Source organism: Lepisosteus platostomus, chromosome 3 (assembly GCF_059453375.1).
Source record: "Lepisosteus platostomus isolate fLepPlt1 chromosome 3, fLepPlt1.hap1, whole genome shotgun sequence".
Taxonomy (NCBI): Eukaryota; Metazoa; Chordata; class Actinopteri; order Semionotiformes; family Lepisosteidae; genus Lepisosteus; species Lepisosteus platostomus.
This window is the reverse complement of record NC_142613.1, coordinates 34,843,962-34,865,576: the sequence shown is the minus strand read 5'-3', so window position 1 is coordinate 34,865,576 and position 21,615 is coordinate 34,843,962. Positions and strand designations below refer to the sequence as shown.

The 21,615-nt window shown below is 37.3% G+C and overlaps 1 protein-coding gene across 21 annotated transcripts in view; it reads left to right on the top strand.

Annotated features, from left to right (window-relative positions):
• The window catches only part of LOC148674791 (dystrobrevin beta), a 192,611-nt gene that overhangs the window by 156,289 nt on the left and 14,707 nt on the right, over window positions 1-21,615 (top strand). For 18 of the 21 annotated variants that reach the window (XM_088625444.1, XM_088625445.1, XM_088625428.1 and 15 more), the window contains 2 exons: window positions 1,881-1,901; window positions 14,291-14,450. In XM_088625444.1, the coding sequence (XP_088481570.1) occupies window positions 1,881-1,901; window positions 14,291-14,450 (181 nt within the window). Of the gene's footprint in view, window positions 1-320; window positions 397-1,880; window positions 1,902-14,290; window positions 14,451-21,615 lie in introns of those variants that run through there. The other 3 variants (XM_088625435.1, XM_088625434.1, XM_088625448.1) reach the window with 2 other exon arrangements.

Sequence of the window (21,615 nt, the reverse complement as noted above, 5' to 3'; positions counted from 1 at the left end):
AGATGTTCAGATGTATTCATACCCTTGCAATCACTATTTTGTTGACCCCCTTTTGGCTTTTAGAACCCTCAAGGTTGCCCAACCTGCACTTGTGATCTGCTTTCCACAGTTCATGCTGTAAATGTGCTACTAGAGACTGTGATAGCTAATCAGGAGAGACAGGACAGAGATAGAGATAGCTCATTTTTATGAGTTTTCTTGAACTTTTGGGCTCTTAAACTTTTGGATGTTGAGTTTCATGTTGTTGAGCTTATATTAATACCCTATTGCAATGTCCAAGTTGACAGCAGCATTACCACCTTCTGTCCTGATCTCGACAGATCTCAGAAGCTAAGGCAAGCCTGGGCCTGGTCAGTACTGGGATGGGAGACCTCTCATGAAAACCAGGTTGTTGCAGTAAGTGGTGGTGGTGGACCAGTAGATGGCACTCTTCCTTCTGGACTGGAATTTCCAAAAACCATTGCCCCAAGTATGGTGCCCAGCGGCACTGTGTTGTGTGAGGTGGTTATCTTCGGGTCAGATATTAAACCAATAAAAGATGCCATGGCATTATTTGTAAGATTAGGGGTTTTAACCCCAGTACACTGGCTAAATGGCATTTGAGCTGCCTGCTTCCATTTAATTCAGTTGGTGAAGCAATTGCTCACTGCCTAGTGACACCCATCACCCAGGTGGATGCTACAGTTCAGAAACTGGAAGTAGTTTCCTTTCCCCTGGTAAAGAACTTTGGGGGCATTAAGCACCATATACAATAAATGGCATATTTTATTAATCATGAGCTTCAACTTTCTGTGCTTAATCATTATTCTGATGAGATCGTCCAGAAACTCAGTATGTGTTTCATGCAGCTACATCATGTGATCCCACTCGATCACTTCGTGCATGTCTTTTTTTTGCCGTTTGCTTTTGTCTGTTATTTCTAATTTTACAATGCTTGCTTTACATTAGACAGCTTAATTTACAGTATATACTGTACTATTAAACAAAATGGCAAAAAATGAAAAATATCATTCTCACTACAGTAAATGGAATCATTATTTTCAGGCAAGATCTTTTGTTTCATTCATGCCCTACAATTCTAATTCAATCAATTACAAACTCCTCTAAGGCCTGAAGCAGTTATTTAAAGTAACTGAATAGCAAAATAAATGACATCTTTTTTTAATCATGAGCTTCACCTTTCTGTGCTTAATCATTCTTCTGATGAGATCGTCCAGAAACTCAGTTTGTGTTTCATGCAGCTACATCATGTGATTCAACTCGATTTGGGAAGCCATTATTTTTGGTTTCGCAAACTGTCTTGGAACTTTTTCCAAGATTTTGCAACTCTTCCTGGTGGTGTAGCAACCACCCCATTAGCCTTGAATTTCTTGGTTATTGACACCCCAGTTGAAAAGTCACTGTTTTCAAGATTTTTATAGCTGTCATTAGCAATAATTAGTAGAGTTATTAGCCTTAGATCGAACTCAGGCGTTCCCTGCAATGACGTGATTCTGAATATTGTGCTTCTGTGTCCATACCTCGTGACTTCAAGAAGCTTCTATAAAGCTGAACATTGTGTAATTAGAAATATATGTGATTTGTTTTTTTAGTGTTACTGTCCATATATGTAGTACTTCTTGTCATACTGTACATTTCATCACATTTAAATTACACATGTTTAAGTCACATGATATACACCCTGCGTTTTCTGTTAGATCAACTTTGACTTCCAGTTCATCAAGAATATCAATAAATTTGGAGACTACTGTATTTGTTGCTACTGTAGGTTGGTTCTCTGTTTATTGTATTTTCCTCTCCTGTTGTTTACGTTGGTCTTTCATTACTCTTACCAAATTTTCATGTTTCTCTTGTTGCCTCCTTTGACTGCTGACTGATAGGATGAAGAACAAAAACAGGCAGTAAGTTTATCCTTTAAGTGTGTACTGTAATTGCTTAACAAGCAAACTGCATGTCCTAAACACTTGGAATGACTCATTTGAATGGCTGTAAACATTTTGCTTAGTTTTCAGTTTTTTTTTCTCCTAGAGCATCGTATGTAATGCCATTTTGCATGTAAAAAAGATTTAATTGGAATTTGAAAGTGAGGCTGTAGTTATTACTTTGAGATTTTCTCAAATTGGTCTAACATTAAAAGAAGAGTTGTCTAACGCAAGCGATATTGTGAGTAGCTCCAGCAGTTTTGTGGCATCTTTACTTGTAAATGTACTGACATTAAAGATGTATAATAGCCGTTCACTTTATGCATGCCTTTTTTTTTACATTTGCTTATGTCTGTTATTTCTAATTTTACAAGGGTTGCTTTACATTAGCCAGCTTAATTTACAGTATTAACTGTACTATTAAACAAAATGGCAAAAAATGAAAAATATCATTCTAACTACAGTAAATGGAGTCATTATTTTCAGGCAAGATCTTTTGTTTCATTCATGCCCTACAATTCTAATTAAATCAATTACAAACTGCTCTAAGGCCTGAAGCAGTTATTTAAAGTACCTGAACAGCAAATAGATAATCCTGTAATATAAAGGACCATTTCACATAAATCCCAAAGCACTCAGATGAAAATACTCTGCAGTGCATTGTGTATCTTTAACTCTGAGCACATTTTTCTTAATTGAAAAAAAGAAAAAAAAAAGATAGCAGTTGAAGCCTAAACTGAAATGTGACACTGTGGAAGCATAAGCTCTGGCAGATAAGCCAGTACTATAACTTAATTATGAATCGCGTGAGGCTCCTAAGCAAGTTGAAATGTAAGATGGATAGCAGGGTAATTAGAACAAGATTTAACAAAATAGTTTGAACTGTAAGAATATAAGAAAGGTTATAAACAAGAGATGTCCATTAGATCTTGAATGAAACCATGGTTTCAAGCAAGTGGCTGGATTTCTTGTTATATTCCTACCACTCTCTGTGTAAATAGGATTTTCCTGTTCTCAGCTTTAGCTATGTCCCTTTGTTTCATTTTTCCATTTTGAATCCTTCATGATTTCTTGCATTTATGTGTAGCAGTGAATATCTGCTACACATAAATGCAATACAATATGTACAATAAATATTGTATTTATTTATACAAGAACTTTATAACTAGAAAATTAATGCATGGGATGAAAAAACAATAGAATAGACAAATTGGGAGGTATTTAAAAAGAGGGATATTGAGTCTGTGTACTTATAAGCAGATTTATGTCTGGTGTGCAAATGATTATTGGAGCCACTACATACCACAGACTAATATATATTTCCTGAAAAATATTTTATGTATGGGTACAAAACTAAACAAGTACCTTTGATTTGTTTTCCCTTTCTTAGCTGCAATGAAAGTGTGCTGGAAGCTAATTTTTAGTAACAGACAAGTTTTTAAAATAACTGTTTCACAGCTCACAGCAGGGGTGGGATTAGCAAACAGAAAATGTTGAGAAAGTTAATTCACATCTGTGCAAAGTCGAGTTCTGTGCCAGGAAAAACAGGGAACCTGGTTTCAATTTACCATCAATGATTACTATGTAGAACCAAAATAACACAGTTATTATCTCCACCTGTAGTGCTCCAGCCCTTGCGTGGAAAAGTAGTTCGGAGTCTTGCAGGAGATCTGTCTGCCTGGGTATTAACTCAAGACTGGCCTAGCACGCACCTCCAATAAGCCAACGTCTCTCAAAGGAGAGTAACTGAACTTAAACATTCAAATGCAACCTTAAACCTCAGTCTTATTTTTGTTTTTTCTCCTGTGCAAATCTACAACACCTGTTAATAAGAAAGACCTGTATCCTGAAACTACTTAGAGGCCTTGTCAGTCTTCTACCCACATGTCTCCCTCCCATATAGCAACTAAGGGCCTTGCTGAGAATTACTGCCACGCAGTGTTGGGGCACTGTGTTCAGTTCCTGGGGTGCTATCTACGTGAGGTTTGTAAGTTCTCCACATGTTTGCGTGGGTTTCCTCCAGTTAGTACTAGTTTCCTCCCAAGCTCAAAGACATACTGGTAGGTTAATTGGATGCTGGGAAAAATGGCCCTGGAGTTAGTGTGTGCATGTTTGTGTTTGTGGGTGCCCAGTGTTGGACAGGCATCCCATCCAGGGTGTACCCTGCCTTGCACCTGTTACTTGACGAGATTTCCCCTCAGTTCTGAATTGGACAAAGTGGTTAGAAAATGGACGAATAGATATAGCAACATAGCAGAGTCTTGATGAAAATATTCTATTAATTTCAAAGAGCTTGTAGAACACTAACTCAAGAAAGCCAGTTATCCATCCATTGTCAGATTATTCCTGCCTAAGGGTCATGGTAGCCTGGAGTCCGTCCTGGAATCATAAGGCACAAAGTTGGACCACACGCTAGACAGAACGCCAGTCCCTTGCAGGGCACATTTGTCACATACAGACAAACACAGAGGGACAATTTGGAGAGATCAGTTACTCATGGCTGTAGAATTTGTAGACAAATCTGGAATCGTGAACACCAGAAAGGAAAACATCTAAATAGTGCTTTTGAATGCATCTCAAAACAAACATTGCTTGTGCTAACACTCTATTTTTTACTCAAATGCCTTGTGGTTAGTTATTATACTGAATGTTTTTTAGAATCAGATTTAAGAAATCCAAATGAAAACACAGTTCAGCCTTTACATCCTTTTCTTGATTACAGAAAATGCAACTGACCATGGTTTCAAATCAATCATTTTTTCTGTGTTCCCAACCACAGGCTTGTAATTTCTTGTTCTGTTTTCAAGTGTGTCTTCAGTATTTTCCTAAATTGCGTCACGTATCATAATCTTTCAATGGAAAGAGAGAGGTTTCTAGTGTGTTCAACTATGTACTCTGCCTTTTTAATAGTATTCCACTTTGTTTCACTATAAAGTGTACATATTCAAAATCCAAAAGATATTCCTGTTCTGAAAAGAAATGTAAAAGGAATCAGTATAATTCAAACATTGCTAGAATTGGTTACTGGTTAGTTATTTGTTAACAGAAACAATATTTTCAGGGCCAACAGATGAATAAGGTTCCAAGGACCAGAAGCAAATTGAACTTAAAGAGTGTGTAATGCAGAATGTAAGAAGGTATGACTTTGCACAGAGGAAGTGTTTGGAAATCTAGGAATCCAATTCACTGGGGACATGCAGGACTCAATTTGATGAGGACCTTAGACCAAAATGCCAAGATGGACTAAAAAGTTTTCTTTTGTAAGGTTTCTTATGTGATCTCTTCTCAGTGATGCACCTGAGTACAAGGAGGTATGATTCACATTTGACATGAAGCTCAAACAACTAATTAAGGAATATGTGATATAAATACAAAAGCTCGGTACCTGGATCCTAAAACTAAGGCTGAAACTTATGGATTTCACTATCGCATTGATCCCAGTTCATTTTATCTTAGCAAACAAACCACTGCAAAATGAGGCTAATTATGCCCAGTGGCCATCTGCTATGTGGCAGGCTGCCATGTGCCCAGGACAGATGATCATATGGACAAAGTGCCCCTTTCAGTCTGTTGCTGAGTTACAGTTTTAGCAGCATTAGTTAATGCCAGAAAAAAGACAAAGCTATTAGCTTTTTTTTTGCAAACAAGTCTAATGGTGTTCTTATCCTTTTAAATTTCAATATGCTTTCAAGCAAAGACGTGTGCAAATCATTAAAATAGGCATTCTGTACATTTGGGTGTCAGCTGTGTGTAACTGAGTTGTGTTTTGAGCCTTGAAATCTTAATATGCTTCCCTTTTGAAGACAAATCACCATAAATGATGTATTTTTCTTAGACAGCTGAAAGATGTCTTCTTTTGCTTTTAATGGTTTCAGTGGGGTTGTTTTTTTGTTGTATTTCTAGCAAAATATTACTCTGAAGCTTTGCTAGCACATTTGTCAAATCCACAAAGAAAACTGCCATTATATTTCTGATTAGAGGCACAGTCTGCATCTGTACAAAGACTTTAAGATAAAATAACTGAAGTTTCTTTGTCCTTTTGTGACCTTGTTCATGTTCATTGGCCGTTTCACAGGCTTTTGTATCACAATGAAAAATGATATTCAAGTTGAAATAGATGGTTTGCTCTCTAGTGTAGTTTTGTAATGTGGAATGGTAAGCCTGTTGTCTTGTTATGTCAGGAAGTACTGTAAAAACCATAGCAGTGTTTTATTGATTTCTTTAGTTGTCCCCTAGCTTCAGTTGCAGTTTTAAACCCAAATGAGTGAAAAGAGAGAAGGAAATCCTATGTCCAGTTATGAATCTGAAACTCAATGCCTTTGAAGTGCTCAAAATACATTTTAGCTTTCGTATAACATCCTTTATCCTTTACAGATCTGTTCTTTCAATTAATCCCATCCATCTATGGCATCTATTCTCAATCTGTCAATATTACAAAAATAAATGTCTGATGCTTAAGAGTTAATTTGTATATCCAGTCTGTTACAGTATGATACCTGTATGTGAACAGTTGAGAAATTACATATGGTAAGAAATGTGTCCCCGACAATGCTGAATACCATCTGGTTTAATTTTTTTTTTCATAGGGAATAAGAGATCTCCGAAAATGACAAATTTTCTGCTATAAAATACTTTGGACTACTATCTTGTTTTAAATGTATTATGGCAAAAGATTTTCCCCTTGGAAATTGGGATTTTATTGTCGCATTTATGTTTGTCAAGAAAGTAATAAAGAAGCTACATCTGTTTTGCCTGTTAATACTCACTGGAGCCAAAAGAAATACATTTGAGTGCAAAAGTGTAGGAACCCCTGGTCAAATTGGATGTTTCAGCGAATCTCTGTTTGAAAAGAAGTTGACACATCCTCTGTGTAGTAGAAACTTAAACATAACATCTTTCTGCAATTGTAATGCACAATTATTATTTATTGGTTATTTTAAATGATTTCTCTACAGGAAAGACAATACAAGCCTTTGCCTTTAGAATTATGGGAATGTACGAATTATAATATTGTGCAGAACGCTGTTTTGTCCCATCTTGGTGGAGATTTATCACCAACTCTTCAGTGGAGTTATGCCTACTGCAGAGGAAACTCCTAAAGGACTTTTTTCACAACTCCAGGATTCCTGCTGTTGATGGCTGCGTCTTATAAACGCACTCAGCGGAGGAAATAATCGACAGGAGCAGTTACTTTCAGTTCTGCTTGTGCAGTTGAAGAAGTGGGTTGGTGGTCATCAGCCCCTTACTGCCAGGGAGGTCTGTCACTCAGCAAAAGTTTATCTCCGGATAAACAGCAGAGAGAGGACTGATCGGCTTTCAAACAAGATCATTTACCACACTCATCAGTGCAGGGACACAAACTGGTGAGTCAGCTAGCTTGTGCTGGTGGGCGGGATGTCACGAGTCTTCCGCCCAATCTCAATCACAAACACTTATCGTGCCAGTCGTTCACATTATTCTAAATCTTTCCGCAGCACGATTATAAATCTGCTTTGACCGTTATTTCTTTTCGTTTCATTTTTGCCATGTTTTCCCTCAAAAAAAAAAACTGAGATCCAATTTGTCCTGTGAAACGTAATGGAAATCCATGGCCTCGGTGCTGTCAGACTTAAGTTAAGTTAAGTTCTTTAGAGGCCTGATAAAACTTCTCAAGCGGAGTTTAGTAGCCACTGTATCCCTGTCAACAAAAATAAATATTTCTGTATTGTTATTTTAAAAATATTAAACCAGCAGTAATGATATTAGGATCACTGCAGCACTTTTATGGACTGATTTGTCAATTCTAAAAGGTGTGCTTCCCTTCCAGCCAAGACAGCTGTAGTCTCTTCTCTGTTGGTGTGTTTTTGTAATTGATCAGTTTGTGTGTGGTGAGATAAAAAGTTTACATTTATAACCATGTAGCTAGGGATATTCTTCATGTGTGGGAGACTATTTTTGCTCTTCTGCAGACGTTTCTTATAGCTGGTACTGGGACAACCTAGCAGAGCACAATACAGTCAGGGATTTCTCATATTGTGCCAGTACTCAAACACTGAGTGATTATTGACCACTTATTGACATTTCTACTGCCCTGCTGAGACAGTACAATGAATATTTTGATTCTGACACAGATAATAAGAAAGCTACGCTAGTCAGAAAAAGAGGAAAGAAATGTGGTGTGCCAAAGACTCAAGAAATGGGAACTAAAGACCGTAGCCCTCCCTTCTATTGGCAAACACATAATCACTCAGGAGTAAAATAGTGCCAATCCTAAATTTCCACTTCAGTATAGAAATTGCCTGTCTTTTAGCATTCGCAGAAACATGGCTAAAAGAGCAGGATACAGATACCGATCTGGAAATCGACAGCTTTGGAACACCTGAATGCCTGGACCAAGATGCCTATGAGATCAATAAGTAGCATGGCGGAGGTGTCTGTTTATAGATAAACAAACGCTGGTGCAACATTGTGGTCATGAGAGAAAGTGTTTGCAAGCTTGACATCAAAAGGCTCTGTGTGTGATGTTATCAGTCTCGCTGCCTCCATTTTACCTCCATAGAGAGTTTCCTTACATTTTTGTAACTATCTTAAAGCCAACGCATTTAGGGTGGCAGAGAGAATTGCCCAGATAATGCAGCATTTTCAAAACAACTTTACCGAAGCTCACAGTTTCATCATGGGAGATTTTAACAAATGAACCCTACAAAAGTATTTTAATTATTTTCATCAGTATGTTACCCGTCCGGCGAGGCATAATAGAGTATTGGACTTGTACTACAGATCAATGAAGGAGGCGTACAAATCCAATGCTAAAGCTCCACGGAGTTCATCTGACAGCAACGTGGTGTATTTGTTTCCGACCTACGAAACTGTTCTGAAGAGAGGCAAAGTCTCTCAGGATGGTTTTCATCTAGACCAAGGAGTCTTTACAGCGACTGCAGGATTGTTATGAGAGCAGGGATTGGGATATATTTAAGCATTTACATTCTTGATGAACTGACAGATACAGTTTCAAGTTACATAATCTTTTGTGACAACACTGTTATATCTCTGAAATTTTGTGCTATATTCTAAGCAAGAGCTTTTCACAAGCAAATGTTTCACCAAGGGGATGTAAGGAGCCTCCGAAGAATGTTAAAAGAGAGATTAAGCTAGCTGAATTAAGGTATAAGGATAAAGCTGAGTTTAAAAATTAGCAAAGGTAATTAAAACTCTGCATGGGAGGGTTTCAAGTAAGTGGTTGGAATGTATAAGAAGGGAAGCAGGGGGATTAAACCAGGTGGAAAATCAGATACTGAGTTTGCTGATGAATTGAATCAATTTTATCTTTGGTTTGATGTACTGTACATGATTTTGTAAGTGAAGTCAATGTTTTAGAGGCAGGATCACTTATTGTGCTATGAACATTGATTATTTTAAGGTTTGCAAGTTGTTCTGTCATGTTGAAGCTAGGATGAGTCCAGATCCTGATTCTGTTAAAAGTACTGAAAAGGAGGTGTGCTAGACAGCTGTGTGGCATTTTATTTTCTTTATTTTAAATTTGTCATTAAACCAGCTAAAAGGCTCCGAAGATCTAGAAAGAATCACCTGTGGTCCCAGTGGCAAAAACCAAATCTTCTAGTTCACTCAATGATTGTAGACCTGAAGGCACCTCAGTGATTAACTTGTGAACAGGTTGTGGAAAGTGAGATTGTGGCAAAAGTACAGGATCAGTTAGACCCACTTCTGCTTGTTTATAGGCAGAGAGGGGTGTGGAAAATGTCACAATATGCCTTCTTAACCTTGTCCTTCACCATCTTGAGAAATGTTCTGTAAGACTCGTGCTAGGCTGCTCTATGTAGATTTCTCTTCAGCATTTAATTGTATTCAACAACATTTACTGGCAACCAAGCTATTGTCTAACTGTGGTACGGCCTTGACCTTAAACTTGTCAGCTCGGTTACTGATTTCCACACAAACAGAACTCAGAGGGTAAGAGTCAATAATGCTTTGTCTAAAAGTGACATTCTTCCACCAGCTCCCCCCAAGAATATGTGAGTAATTTCCCTTACTCTTTGTTTTTATAACAATAAACAGTGTTATATACTCTTTGTATATAAATGATTGTAAGAGTTATCACCACTCAAAACACGGAATTAAATTTGCAGACAATTCTGTTGTTGTTGTATGAGTCTTTGATTCTTTGATTGATTATAGTTATTTGATTGCAGCAAGCACATAAGGGCTGCTATGGGACACTTCTTGATGAGTTTGCCAGCTGGTCTGAGCAAAACTATTTGAAGTTGTATGTCTCTAAAACCAAAGACAGTTGATTTCAGGAAGAACTATCAGGCCCTACTCAAACCTGCATCCGAAAGTCACTAGTGCGGATCCTTTGCCCTTGTTGTATCTCAAATCTTATGTAAAGCATATTCCATCCTTGATGACCCTTCACACTCTCTGTTTAATGAATTCCAACTGCTCCCCTCAGAAGCAGGTATAGATTTTGCATTTTAAAAACAAATAGTTTTAAGTTCTTATTTATGTCTGTCAATGTTGCTGTGATACAGGGTCGAGCAAAAGCAATTTAGGTGGCCTTGGAGGAACGCAACCTCCTTTTCTGGATGAAGCCGAATTAGAAGACCAGAAAAAGATCGTGGAACCACCTAAAGAAAGCTGCTAGCATTCAATGTATTCAGAAATCTGCTTTAAACTTGCACTAAGCTCATTTCCTGTTTGTTGAAGTACAGAAATCTGATAAAATTAGCTCAGTTTTTCCAATTAGTGTATTAGGGAAAGTACAAATCTTTGGATGGATGCAAATTCATAATCGGACAGGATTTATGGTTTAGTGTTAGTGAGGATGCTAAAAAGGTCCTGGTACCACAAAGTGAATTAGAGAAAGTGTTGCATTTGTGGCATTCTGTCCTTTATCAGGGCATTTGGGACAGGTGAAAACATATCAACAAATAGCTGCTAGTTTTTTTTTTGCCAGGAATACACAAAGATGTGGTGAAACATCATAAGTCTCATGTCACCTATGAGTATATTTCTCCTAAGGATTGAAAAATAAAGTAGACCTTTAGCACTGTTGATATTCTGTTCGTACATATTGCAAAATATATTGCTGGTCTCTTAGAAAACAGCAGTTCTGGCAATCACTTTATTTCAGTTGTATTCATGTAGCATATATGTGACACAATCCAGAGGTGTTTCCAGTGTACAATCACAGCCAAACAATGCAGTGATTTCACAGGTAGGGATACTACAGCCAATATTTACAGATTAGGGCACTAGCTTTGTCTATCTTGCTAAAAAATACATAGGTTACTGGGCATTAAGGCTTTATACTCTAGTCCCTACCATGCACAAATGTTGGTTGAGAAGTTTAATCAGTCCTTTAAGAAGATGCTGAGAAAGGTTGTGTCAGAAATTGGCAAGGACTGGGACAGTCAGCTGCCTATTTACTGTATGCTCACTGAGTTTTTGCTCTTTGGACTATTGTATAAATGAATTTTGAGGGGACCACTCAATGTGCTTCAGGAGACCAGGGAAGAGCCAGAGAAGTTGGTAAATCGTTCAGTCGTTGATTATATTTTTCAGGTTAGCAATCACCTTGAGAGCTACTCAGAAATGACTTAACAGAATCTTCAGAAAGCTGATATGCTAGGTCCAGAGAACTAAGACCAGAAACTACTGTTACTCCTTCCAACTTTGGTGAACAAAAACGTTTGACTTGATAGCAAGGATCCTATGAGGTTCTTGGGAAGATGGGACCAGCTAACTAATAGACCAGGAGAAGCAAATCTTTAATATAAAATTGTTTACGCCTTGTGAGAAACCTACTACAGTTTGCCACTGTTTGCCACTGTTTGCATGTTTCATCTCAGAGAATGAATAAGTGGAAGCCTTTCTGCAGAGGTCAAACACCTGAAGGGCCCCCAAAATATGAACTGGCAACTGTCTTCCAACAGTTTATGGACATTTTTGGAAATCGTCTGGGTCTTTTATCTGTCATGTCAAACCACCTTGGCACACAGCTAGAGGAGCCTCATAAAACCCTATCTGCAAGTGTGTGCACCAGATTCTGGAAGGGTTGATGGCTACGCTAAAAGAGAGTTAGCAAAGAGATTACCATCATTCTGAAGTTGGCTGAATCATCCAGAAGTCTTTGGACAAGTTTGGTCATGCTGTTACCTTAAAGGATGGAACAGTGAAGTTAGTAACACAAGGCTAAATGCCAATAATGGACTGTCATATATGTCTAATATCTTGACCAGCTCTTTTTTCAAATAGATATCGTGGTCTTCTGACTGATATTTCTTTATATATCTAGTATAATACATGAGTTAATTTTGGAAAAACAAAATTAAAATGGAAATGTTATTTTCAAGTTCACAAATATATGTTTTCTTTTGTAGCTCTCCCATTAAGACATTTCCTCACCTTTGTTTTATCACTGTCACTAGCATACTCGTGTGACTAAAATGGACATACAGTATCTGAATTTTTTCCCCAAGTACTTACCATCATTTAATTTTTATGAAACTAATAATGCCGTGTTGCAGATTTCGCAGATAATTAATAGCACTCATGTATAGCATACTGTATGCATTTGCCAGAATTCAAAATGTAAAGAAGGATGGTTGGCTTAATGCTGCATGTGGTGTGACAATTCTACATAACAGAAGGTTTTTTAATTTATTAGATATGAATAACAACAGAAACATCTGGTAAAGATCAGTTGCTACTTTGCGTATTTCTGTGTCTTCACAGAATTACAGGTCATTCTTTTTCACTTATGTCTGTTTTCTGACAAAAATGTGAGGTATAGTTCTTACAAGGGCTAAATCAATCATCTTGAAGTCTATCTTAGACTCCCTATTTTTCAATCTAATACAGTGTCCCTTTATATTCCTTAAGTATACTTTGTGTCCTACCACAGCAGTGTTTGAGGTTTTCTGAGCTCACCTACAGGCCCAGTTTGTCTCATCATTAGACTTTAAATTTGCCCTTTTCCTCGAAGCTTTTCACTTCAACTGCATGTGCTTTCACAATGTGATACATCCTGTGATGTGTATACAGGAGTGCCTAGGAAAATCTAAAATTGATTGCAGTCAATTACTGCTTGTATGAACATGAGCATTATTTTGCATTTTTATCAGTGTGACATTTGAAAAATGCTTGTACCTCCCACAAATCAGCTGGAATTAGTCTTAATACTGGCGTGCGAGAGTTTCTTCAGAGTCCTAGGCTGCAGGAATTCAACAAGACTCGGACTCAAGTACAGTACAGTTTCAGACTGTCAGACAGATGGAAATTAATGGAGAAGACAAATGAGAATCGGCAATGCCCACTATATTCTCCTTCCCAAGCAATCATACAGTCTACTTTGACCACTCATCTCCCCTGCTACACAACCCTGCCCATACTCCTCTCCTGCATAACACTGTCCATACTCCTTTCCTATACTGCACAACACTGCCCCTACTTCTCTCCCCTGCTGCACAAGACTTGTGTCCCTCTCTTTGAAATGTATCTGAACTTTGGTGGAGTTGATTGTTGTTATTGGTATTACAGTCTAATAAAATATGTTTCCATAGCAAAAGCAGCTAGTCAGTAAGTGACATAGTATGAAAATTGCTTATGTAGGAAATTCTGATCATTCCTATCCAAAAGCTGAATAACATACTACCGCTCTCTATAGCTCTCAGAATGTTGCCAGTACTTGTTTTCACATTATTTTGCATCAATCTTTGTTTTATTTAGTGTGTTTCTTAAAATGTATTATTGAACAAAAATTGCTTTGTGTTTCTTGTAAAAAGCTTTCAAGTTTTATGTTCCATGTGTTTTTTTGTTTCATTTTAAAATTACTACAGTGAACTAAATCAATCATGAACTGCATAAATATAATTACAGTGATGACAAATGTCATTGTTTAATATCTTTGAAGTTTCTCTGCTGATAGAATTAACTTAATGCACTATGTTTATTCTCAAGGAAATTACTAAGTTGTAAAATGCAGAGTGATCCTGTATTGAGCATAATATAGTTGTCAATATATGGTACGTACATCTTTATAACAGAGTCAAACCAATCATCCACAGGTGTTCAGTGCCTCGCACAAGTATTGAGCATCTTCCAATGATGGCAATGTTTTTGAAATACAAATACTGTAATATATACCTATTTTGTCAAATTAATATTTGGAATCAAAGCTTGAATGCTCAAACTGAAGACCTGTTATGGGTCAAAGACGTTAATTAAACAGTGTCAAAAACTAATTAAAAACTAAAATGTGACGGTTGCCAAAGTATTCACCCCCTGAGTCCACTCCCAACATACCCATGAGTGGTCCTATTGTAAATACTGTCAGGTAATATTAAAGTGTATTGCTTTGTTCTTTAAAGGCTCAGGCCGCTAGCCCTCCCCACTCCTCGCCCAGTCATGGTGCCAGTCGCCCGATGCCCATGCCTGTCAGGTCAACCTCTGCCGGATCCACACCCACCCACGCGCCTCAGGACTCCCTGACCGGGGTCGGAGGGGATGTCCAAGAAGCTTTTGCGCAGGGTGAGTCTCCCTTGTCCATCCTGTCTGCTAAACCTTCATGAAATCACTGAGGGGTCTAAGGAACACTGCCATGTACAGTACATGGTGATGATGAAGTGAAGTATGGAATTGGGAGAAGAGAAAAGATTGGTACACTTTATTATTATTTAAGTATTTAAGTGTTATTATTTAAATTATTAGTTATTAACTGTAAATTGTATCGTCAAACGATTATCCCAACAAATTTGTATCTGTTCTACGGTCCTATCCAGTTTTAAGAACAGCCAAGATGATGGATGAAGCTTTCTCTGAACAAAGTGGTTTTCTATTTGTCTCTGTTTCTAGAAGTATTTTTAAATGAAAGCAATGTGTTTTTTCAAAACTTTTGTACCCTGACTCTTCCTAGATTTACACCCTTAAATATGCAGTCTCTTAACAGATAGCAAGAAATACAATTTGTACTAGAGCAAAAAATTTGAAAATCACATTGGGAGTCTAATGTATTAAGAAAGGAAACGTTCAGAAAAAGAGTACATACAGAGTACAAAAGAGCGCACCAAAGGGTTTTACATTTGGATATTAAAATTCAAGAGATAAGTAAAGTTTTATTGGGAGATACGACTTTAAGAATCTGAGACTACAAAAATGCTAGCCTTGCATTTCTGGATAACAAATTTGGAGCCTGTTCTTGGAAACTTTTTTTCTTGTGGACCTTAATGTGATCTAAGACATAATCGCTCAAAACCAGCTGAGCTTCTTTGATTTGAATGATCCTTTGATTCTGCACTATAATCAGTCTTCTTTTGTTTTTTGTTTAGATTTTGTTTTTTTTTAATGCTAGACTGCTTTAAACTTAATTAAAATCTTCCCTAGAAACAGGAAAACCAGCAAATTCCTCAAAAGTTAGACTGTGCTCCAAGATTGCAACACTTTTCCAACTTAAGGGGAACATTCACTATTGGATTCCGGAATAAATACTCATACAGATGCAGCCATTCAAAATGAGCGGTAAAAACCCGCGGTACATTAACCTACCCACAGGGCACCGGAGGGCACCGCGGTAAGTGATTGGCTGGCCAAAATGACCGACAGGGGCACTCGTGGTGCATTGGTTGGTAGTGAAAAGATTTAATCATTTAATGTCTTTACTGTGCACATTTTAATCCGCTTAGTTTTGAATATTTATATGGAATTTTACCACTAAAGGGAAATTTTAGTAGCTGAGCATAAAAAGAAGAGGAGCATAACGCATCTGAAGGTCATAAACGATATTAATTTAGGAACATAAACATTACTGTATGTACATAAACTGTACTGTGTATGGCTGGTCTTGATAGTTTAAAGAAAAAATACACACCAGTCTTCCATTTCTCCCTAAACATTTTAAGCATGAAAGTTTTATGAAACGGTACCCAAATATGTGATTGCTGTATAGAATGAATTTTAATTTTAAAAAATTATTTAACACGAAAATTAAGCTGTTTACATCTTCCGCCTGAGAACAGTCACCCGTTGCAGAAACACAGCCACTAACTAGCAAAGACAGGACATTAGCTAGCCAATATGATAAAGAAATAAATGATTATTTTGTTTATTTCTTTTGCACATTTATTTGAACATTTCCATCGATTGTACAAGCACTTGGAAACTGTCCAATCCCTAGTTCATCAGGCATTTACCGGTCTGGCGCCGGTCTGTGTCTTCTAGGATATAATGCCAGCGAACTCTTGTTTTTATGTCCACTATAACTACGCTGGGTAAACGTTCCGAGGTCAAATTCTTCCAGCACGGGGGTACCTTTAAAGCGGAGACGACGGCACCGAAATTTTTTGGCGCGCCTTCTCTTTAAAGCCCTGGCCAAATATGAAGACAGTACGTACAGTTATAATTCAAACGGAATTAAAAACTACACATCCCAGTTACCATGGTGGTGCTTGTGATCATTGCGTTTAACCAACGAAACAGGGCGAAAAATCAGTCACATGACTTTGGGGCAGAGTTTCGAAAGCTTAACCTATCAGCAACAAAGCGAAATTTACACGATAGGCTACCTCAAACTGTCAGTTACACGACTGTGTATGTCGCTTAAACCACTCCTATTTGGCATTTTAGTTATGGAGGCGAGAAGACGCCCCCCCCCTCTCTGGGTGTCTGATTTGCCGCCATCTTTAACTGTTCGGTGTCCGAATCGGAGTAGCTATGCGTACGAAATAAAGTTAATCCCAACTACAAAGCATATATTTTTGTGGTAAGAGGGCACAAAACATCAGTATTTACTGCTATTAATTACTGTACGATTTATAGTTGAAATCTGAGCCTAGATATAAAGTTAGATATAAAGTTAAAATCTCGACAAAGCAATGTAGGAAATACAGAGAAAATAAATCCTTTCTGACATCTAAAATCAGTTTCGATCAAGGTCTCTAAAACAAACAAGAAAAAGAGGATTTTCGGAGGGCAATTACGCTGTGTTTATATAGAATAACTGATTTATGAGCAATCTAATTTCTTGTTCGTTTAAAACAGTGAAATGTCAGCTGCAAAAGATCGCACCAGAAACAGCACTCTCTCTGCCTGTCATAGACGTTCAGGAAAGGCTGAATGAAGTCATGTCAAGTACAATAATTCGGTGATCAATAATAACAGTTGTAGGACAGTATATAAGGAGGATAAGGATTTTGAAGTTGACTCGAAATCTGATAGGTAACCAGTGCAAGGACTTGAAAACAGGTGTAATGCATCCCTGATAGGATTCTTGCTGTCATATCCTGAACATATTGAAGATTGCTCAGTGTGGATTTAATTTCCCCAGTGAACAGGATGTGCATTTATTAATTCTAGAAAAAAAAGCCTTTCTTGATTTCTCTAGTTCTTAGTTTCTCTAGTTCCCTTTAAAATAAACTATTATTCCACAATGCAGAGTATTACATGGCCAGTATTTACACATGATATTTGTGATTTAAAGAAATTAACACAAGGAGCTTTTGGAGATTTAAGTGTTGGCTGAGTTATTGCAGGATAAAAGACTAGAGATGTTGGTAAGAAGAAGATAATTTGGGGAAAGCTGAGGAATACACTTATAACAAGAACACTTCCTAATGGGGTTAGGCATACTTTTGATGAAGATGATGAAGTTAACAGACTATATGTTTACATAGATACTGAAATAAGGATTGTATTTTAGATTATGTGTAGTTGCTGGCATTGAACTGTGTGTTGGATGCACATGAATTGAAGGAATGGGCAAACATAGCTGATGCGGATCCACAGAGCCAGCATATTAAGATGTTTATAATTAGAGGCAATTTGTTTAAATAACTAGGTATGGATACTGATGTGCAAGAGAGGTGGAAAGGCTGTTTCCTTAAGCCAGCACTATAAAATATTTTATTCTCAGTGAGATGCTGCCATTTCATAGTGGGTTTCTAACACTGTGTATAGTTCCATCCACACAGTGCCTTTACTTCCATCCATTTCTAATCTCTTTATCCAGTACAGAGGATTTGGAGCCTATCCCAGTAAGCAACGGACACAAGGCAGAATACACCCTGGACATAGCACCAGTCCATCACAGGACAGACGGACACAAACACACACACACCAGGGCCAGTTTTCCCATAAACCAATTAATTTACCAGTATGTTTTGGAGTGCGAGAGGGAGTCATATCACACATATGGAGAAAAACCATGTAACCCAGAGAGAACATGTAAACCCCACACACACAGGATGGCAGGAATTGAACCTAGGACCCCAGTGCTGCAAGATAGCAATGCTAACCACTTCGCCACCATTATAAATGGATGGATATCTTAGTTATCTTTCTAGTTCACAGGTTTGCATGCATAATTTAATTTTGAAAGCCACTGAGACATCAGGTACTACTGTTGTATTTATGAAAAAGAAACAAAACAAAAAACATACTAACAACTGTGCCATCCTACTCCTTAGTTAATACATTTTATTATTCATAAACAGTTAACATTGTTAGCAAAATATTTTGAATTATATTTAACCCTATTTTTTCTTTAGTTTTGTATTTAACTTATTATATGATAGTCAGACTTAATGTATATTTGAACAATGAAAATATATTTTTACAAGATGCGGGGGAAAGTGCAACAGCTTATTACAGTGCTAAATTTAATATTATTGATTGCTAATAGTTTATGCTAACACCTAACTTTCTTAATTAGATGTATTTAAAACAGTGAACTAAGTGTAACATACTATTCAGAAATACAATCAATAATAGTTTTGTGGTGTATGTATGGATGAAACGTTTCTAAAATGTATAACGTAACAAAATTAAAGACGATTAAAATCTGTAATCTTTCCACTTGTAATGTCATTAGACAGAACAACACGTTTCTGGTTTGACTAAGGATGGTATCAAAAAGTAGTCTAAGTGGTTAGAAAGCTGTGCTTAATGATAATTAAGGGACTTAAAAGTAAAAAGAGATGCTTCATATTGCTTGATTAATTTTAAAAACTAAGTTATAAATGCAGACGCGATTGCTGCCATAAGCGCTCCAGGCAGCAGAATGTTCGTTCTGTACTGCTGAGCTCCGCGCCTCCTCCCTCTCTGTAAAATCCTGGGTTCGGTAAAATGTTTCAGGCATTGATGTGAAGGACAACAGAGCTTTCACTGGCCAATTATCATTATTATCATTATAATCATTATTATTAATAATGATATTAATTTAAGGGTCTAAATATCTAAACATATGTATCTGTATAGCAGGTAGTATCACTGTATTCCACTTTCTTTGTAAACACGGAAAAACAGATTCACAACGCAAAGCTTTATCGCTGTGTAAAAAAACCCGGTTTGTAATGAGCTGTTGAGCTAAGAATAGGAATGTTCCTGCTGGCAGAGGGGGTGGAAAGTGCCTGCGGTCATTTAATTAGTATTGCAATTCGCACTGATTCCCTTGCGAAGATATGGACTTAAGAATATTCGTGCCTGGTCAAAAAATGGCATTAAGCACTTAAAATTAATATGGTTAATAATAGTAAACTGTAACATGCTGTAACAGGATCGGCTAAACTGCGAAGAAAATGCTTTCAGGTATGAAGAACATAGATCTCCAATGCAATTTCAACCAAACCTGTTCCCACACACCCTGCCCCCACTACCATTAGAATATACACAAAGCACTGAAATCTTTCGAGCTAATGATCAGGTGACCCGAGAGAGAGCGAGAGAAACACCAAGGGGTGTGGAACCAGGGAACTATTTACATGGAAAACGGGCGATCTCCCCAGACTGTCCGCCCGTTTCACTGTTACCTGGATACCTCTTTATTTAGAACTCACTAACACTGATTTTTAGTTTAGAAGGATTCAAGTAGGGTTTTAGATGAAAGGCAGCGACCTTTATCAAGCCCAAATCATAATTGAACCCATTCAGAGCCTACATTACATTTTAGCATTTCATTCTGAGCAGAAGACCCTCACACCTGAAGAAGGCTTGCGTTTTCTCTCTTCTCTTTTAAGCATGTGTACAATGTGTAATACAATTACAATGTGTAATTACAATGCTGTAATACAATTTGAATAGTATGGGGGGGGGGGGGGGGGGGAGGTGTCTTTCGCTGGAAATCTCGCCTGCTTCTACTTTACGAGTACAACCCCCTCTCTGCCGGAGTGCTGGCTGTGACGAATTAAACCGGTTTCACAGGTATTTTCAAAGTAGGAAGTACAGTGTTAACTGGTAGCTGGTTCAAAACGCGATTCAAATCAATATAAATGTTTATTTTGTAACGCATAGGTGACTATTCATTGTTATTAAAAAGACTTAAATTCGATCATGTTGTGATATTTAGAAATATAAATTTGTTTGGTCCGAGTGAGGTTTTATTTAATCTCTGACCAAGGGAAACGTTTCATTTTTTCAAAGAAATGTTTGTTAAAAAATAAAGTCATAGTTCCATGGGATTCAATCACAGACCATGTGACATGGGAGTCAGGAAACTAACACACAGCGCCACCGGATTTAATAACGCTATAAAAACGCTATAAAATTATGTGACTAGGCACAGAACAAGTTTACAGCACAGTACAATAATAAATGCTGACCATGACTTTAGAAGCATAAATTGCCTTACACTCAATTTAAACACAAGCTGTCTTTAGCCCTCTAAGCTGGTTCATACAGAAATGTAGAGATCCAGGCTCAGAACACACAGCTTCATTAGCGAATACATATGCAGGACAACTAGAGAAGACGTTTTACAGAGGATGGATTTTTAGAAACATCCCATCAGTGACATCACTGAAGTCAACTCCTAGGTACTGTAACTGTCATGTGGATAGTTTCACAAGAATCAGACAAAGGTTTAAGCATCGCTTGTTCTAGATAAAACTGCAAAAAAAAAAACAACAACCCATAATGTACTTCTTTGCGGCTCTGTTTGCCCAAATCATATATTCACAACGTGAAATCTAGAAAATAATATTACGTAACCAAAATCCGCAATATAGAAACAGAACCTGTGTAATTGTTGATAGATGATGTACTCGTAACATTTTTACAAGATGAACTACAACATTTAAAAAATGACTTGTATGTACTTGATATCTCTAATCAATCCACGGCGACATTGTTAAAAGCAGAGTCTCAGCGCAAAACGAAACTAAAACGCATACCGTTTCGCGCTTCTTATTAGTTGCTCAAAAGTAATTTGACCGTATGAAATGCATAATATAAACCTAGAAACATATACGTGAGCAGTATTTACGCACTGTAGTATCGGTGTTAAGACATACCTCTCAAATACTGTAAATCAAGTTAAAAATATCTCAAGACCGATTCTGGTCATAATGAAACCATGTTTCGTGTATGTTTTCTTTAAAGTACCGAGACCAGCCATATACTGTATGTTTATGTTCCAAAATTAATATCGTTTATGGCCTTCACACGCGTTGCAGTATGCTCCTATTCTTTTTATGCTCAGCTACTAAGATTTCCCTTCAATGGTAAAATTAGATATGAATATTCAATACTTAAACGGGCACAGTTAAGACATTAAATATACATATACATACTGTATACAGTTCAGTTTTCATACGGTAATATGTTTATGTTCCTAAATCAATCTCTTTTATGAGCATGTGAAAGGCATGGTGAATCGGTTCTCAAAAATTACTGTACTTTGCATGATTGGAAACAAATGCGTGATTGC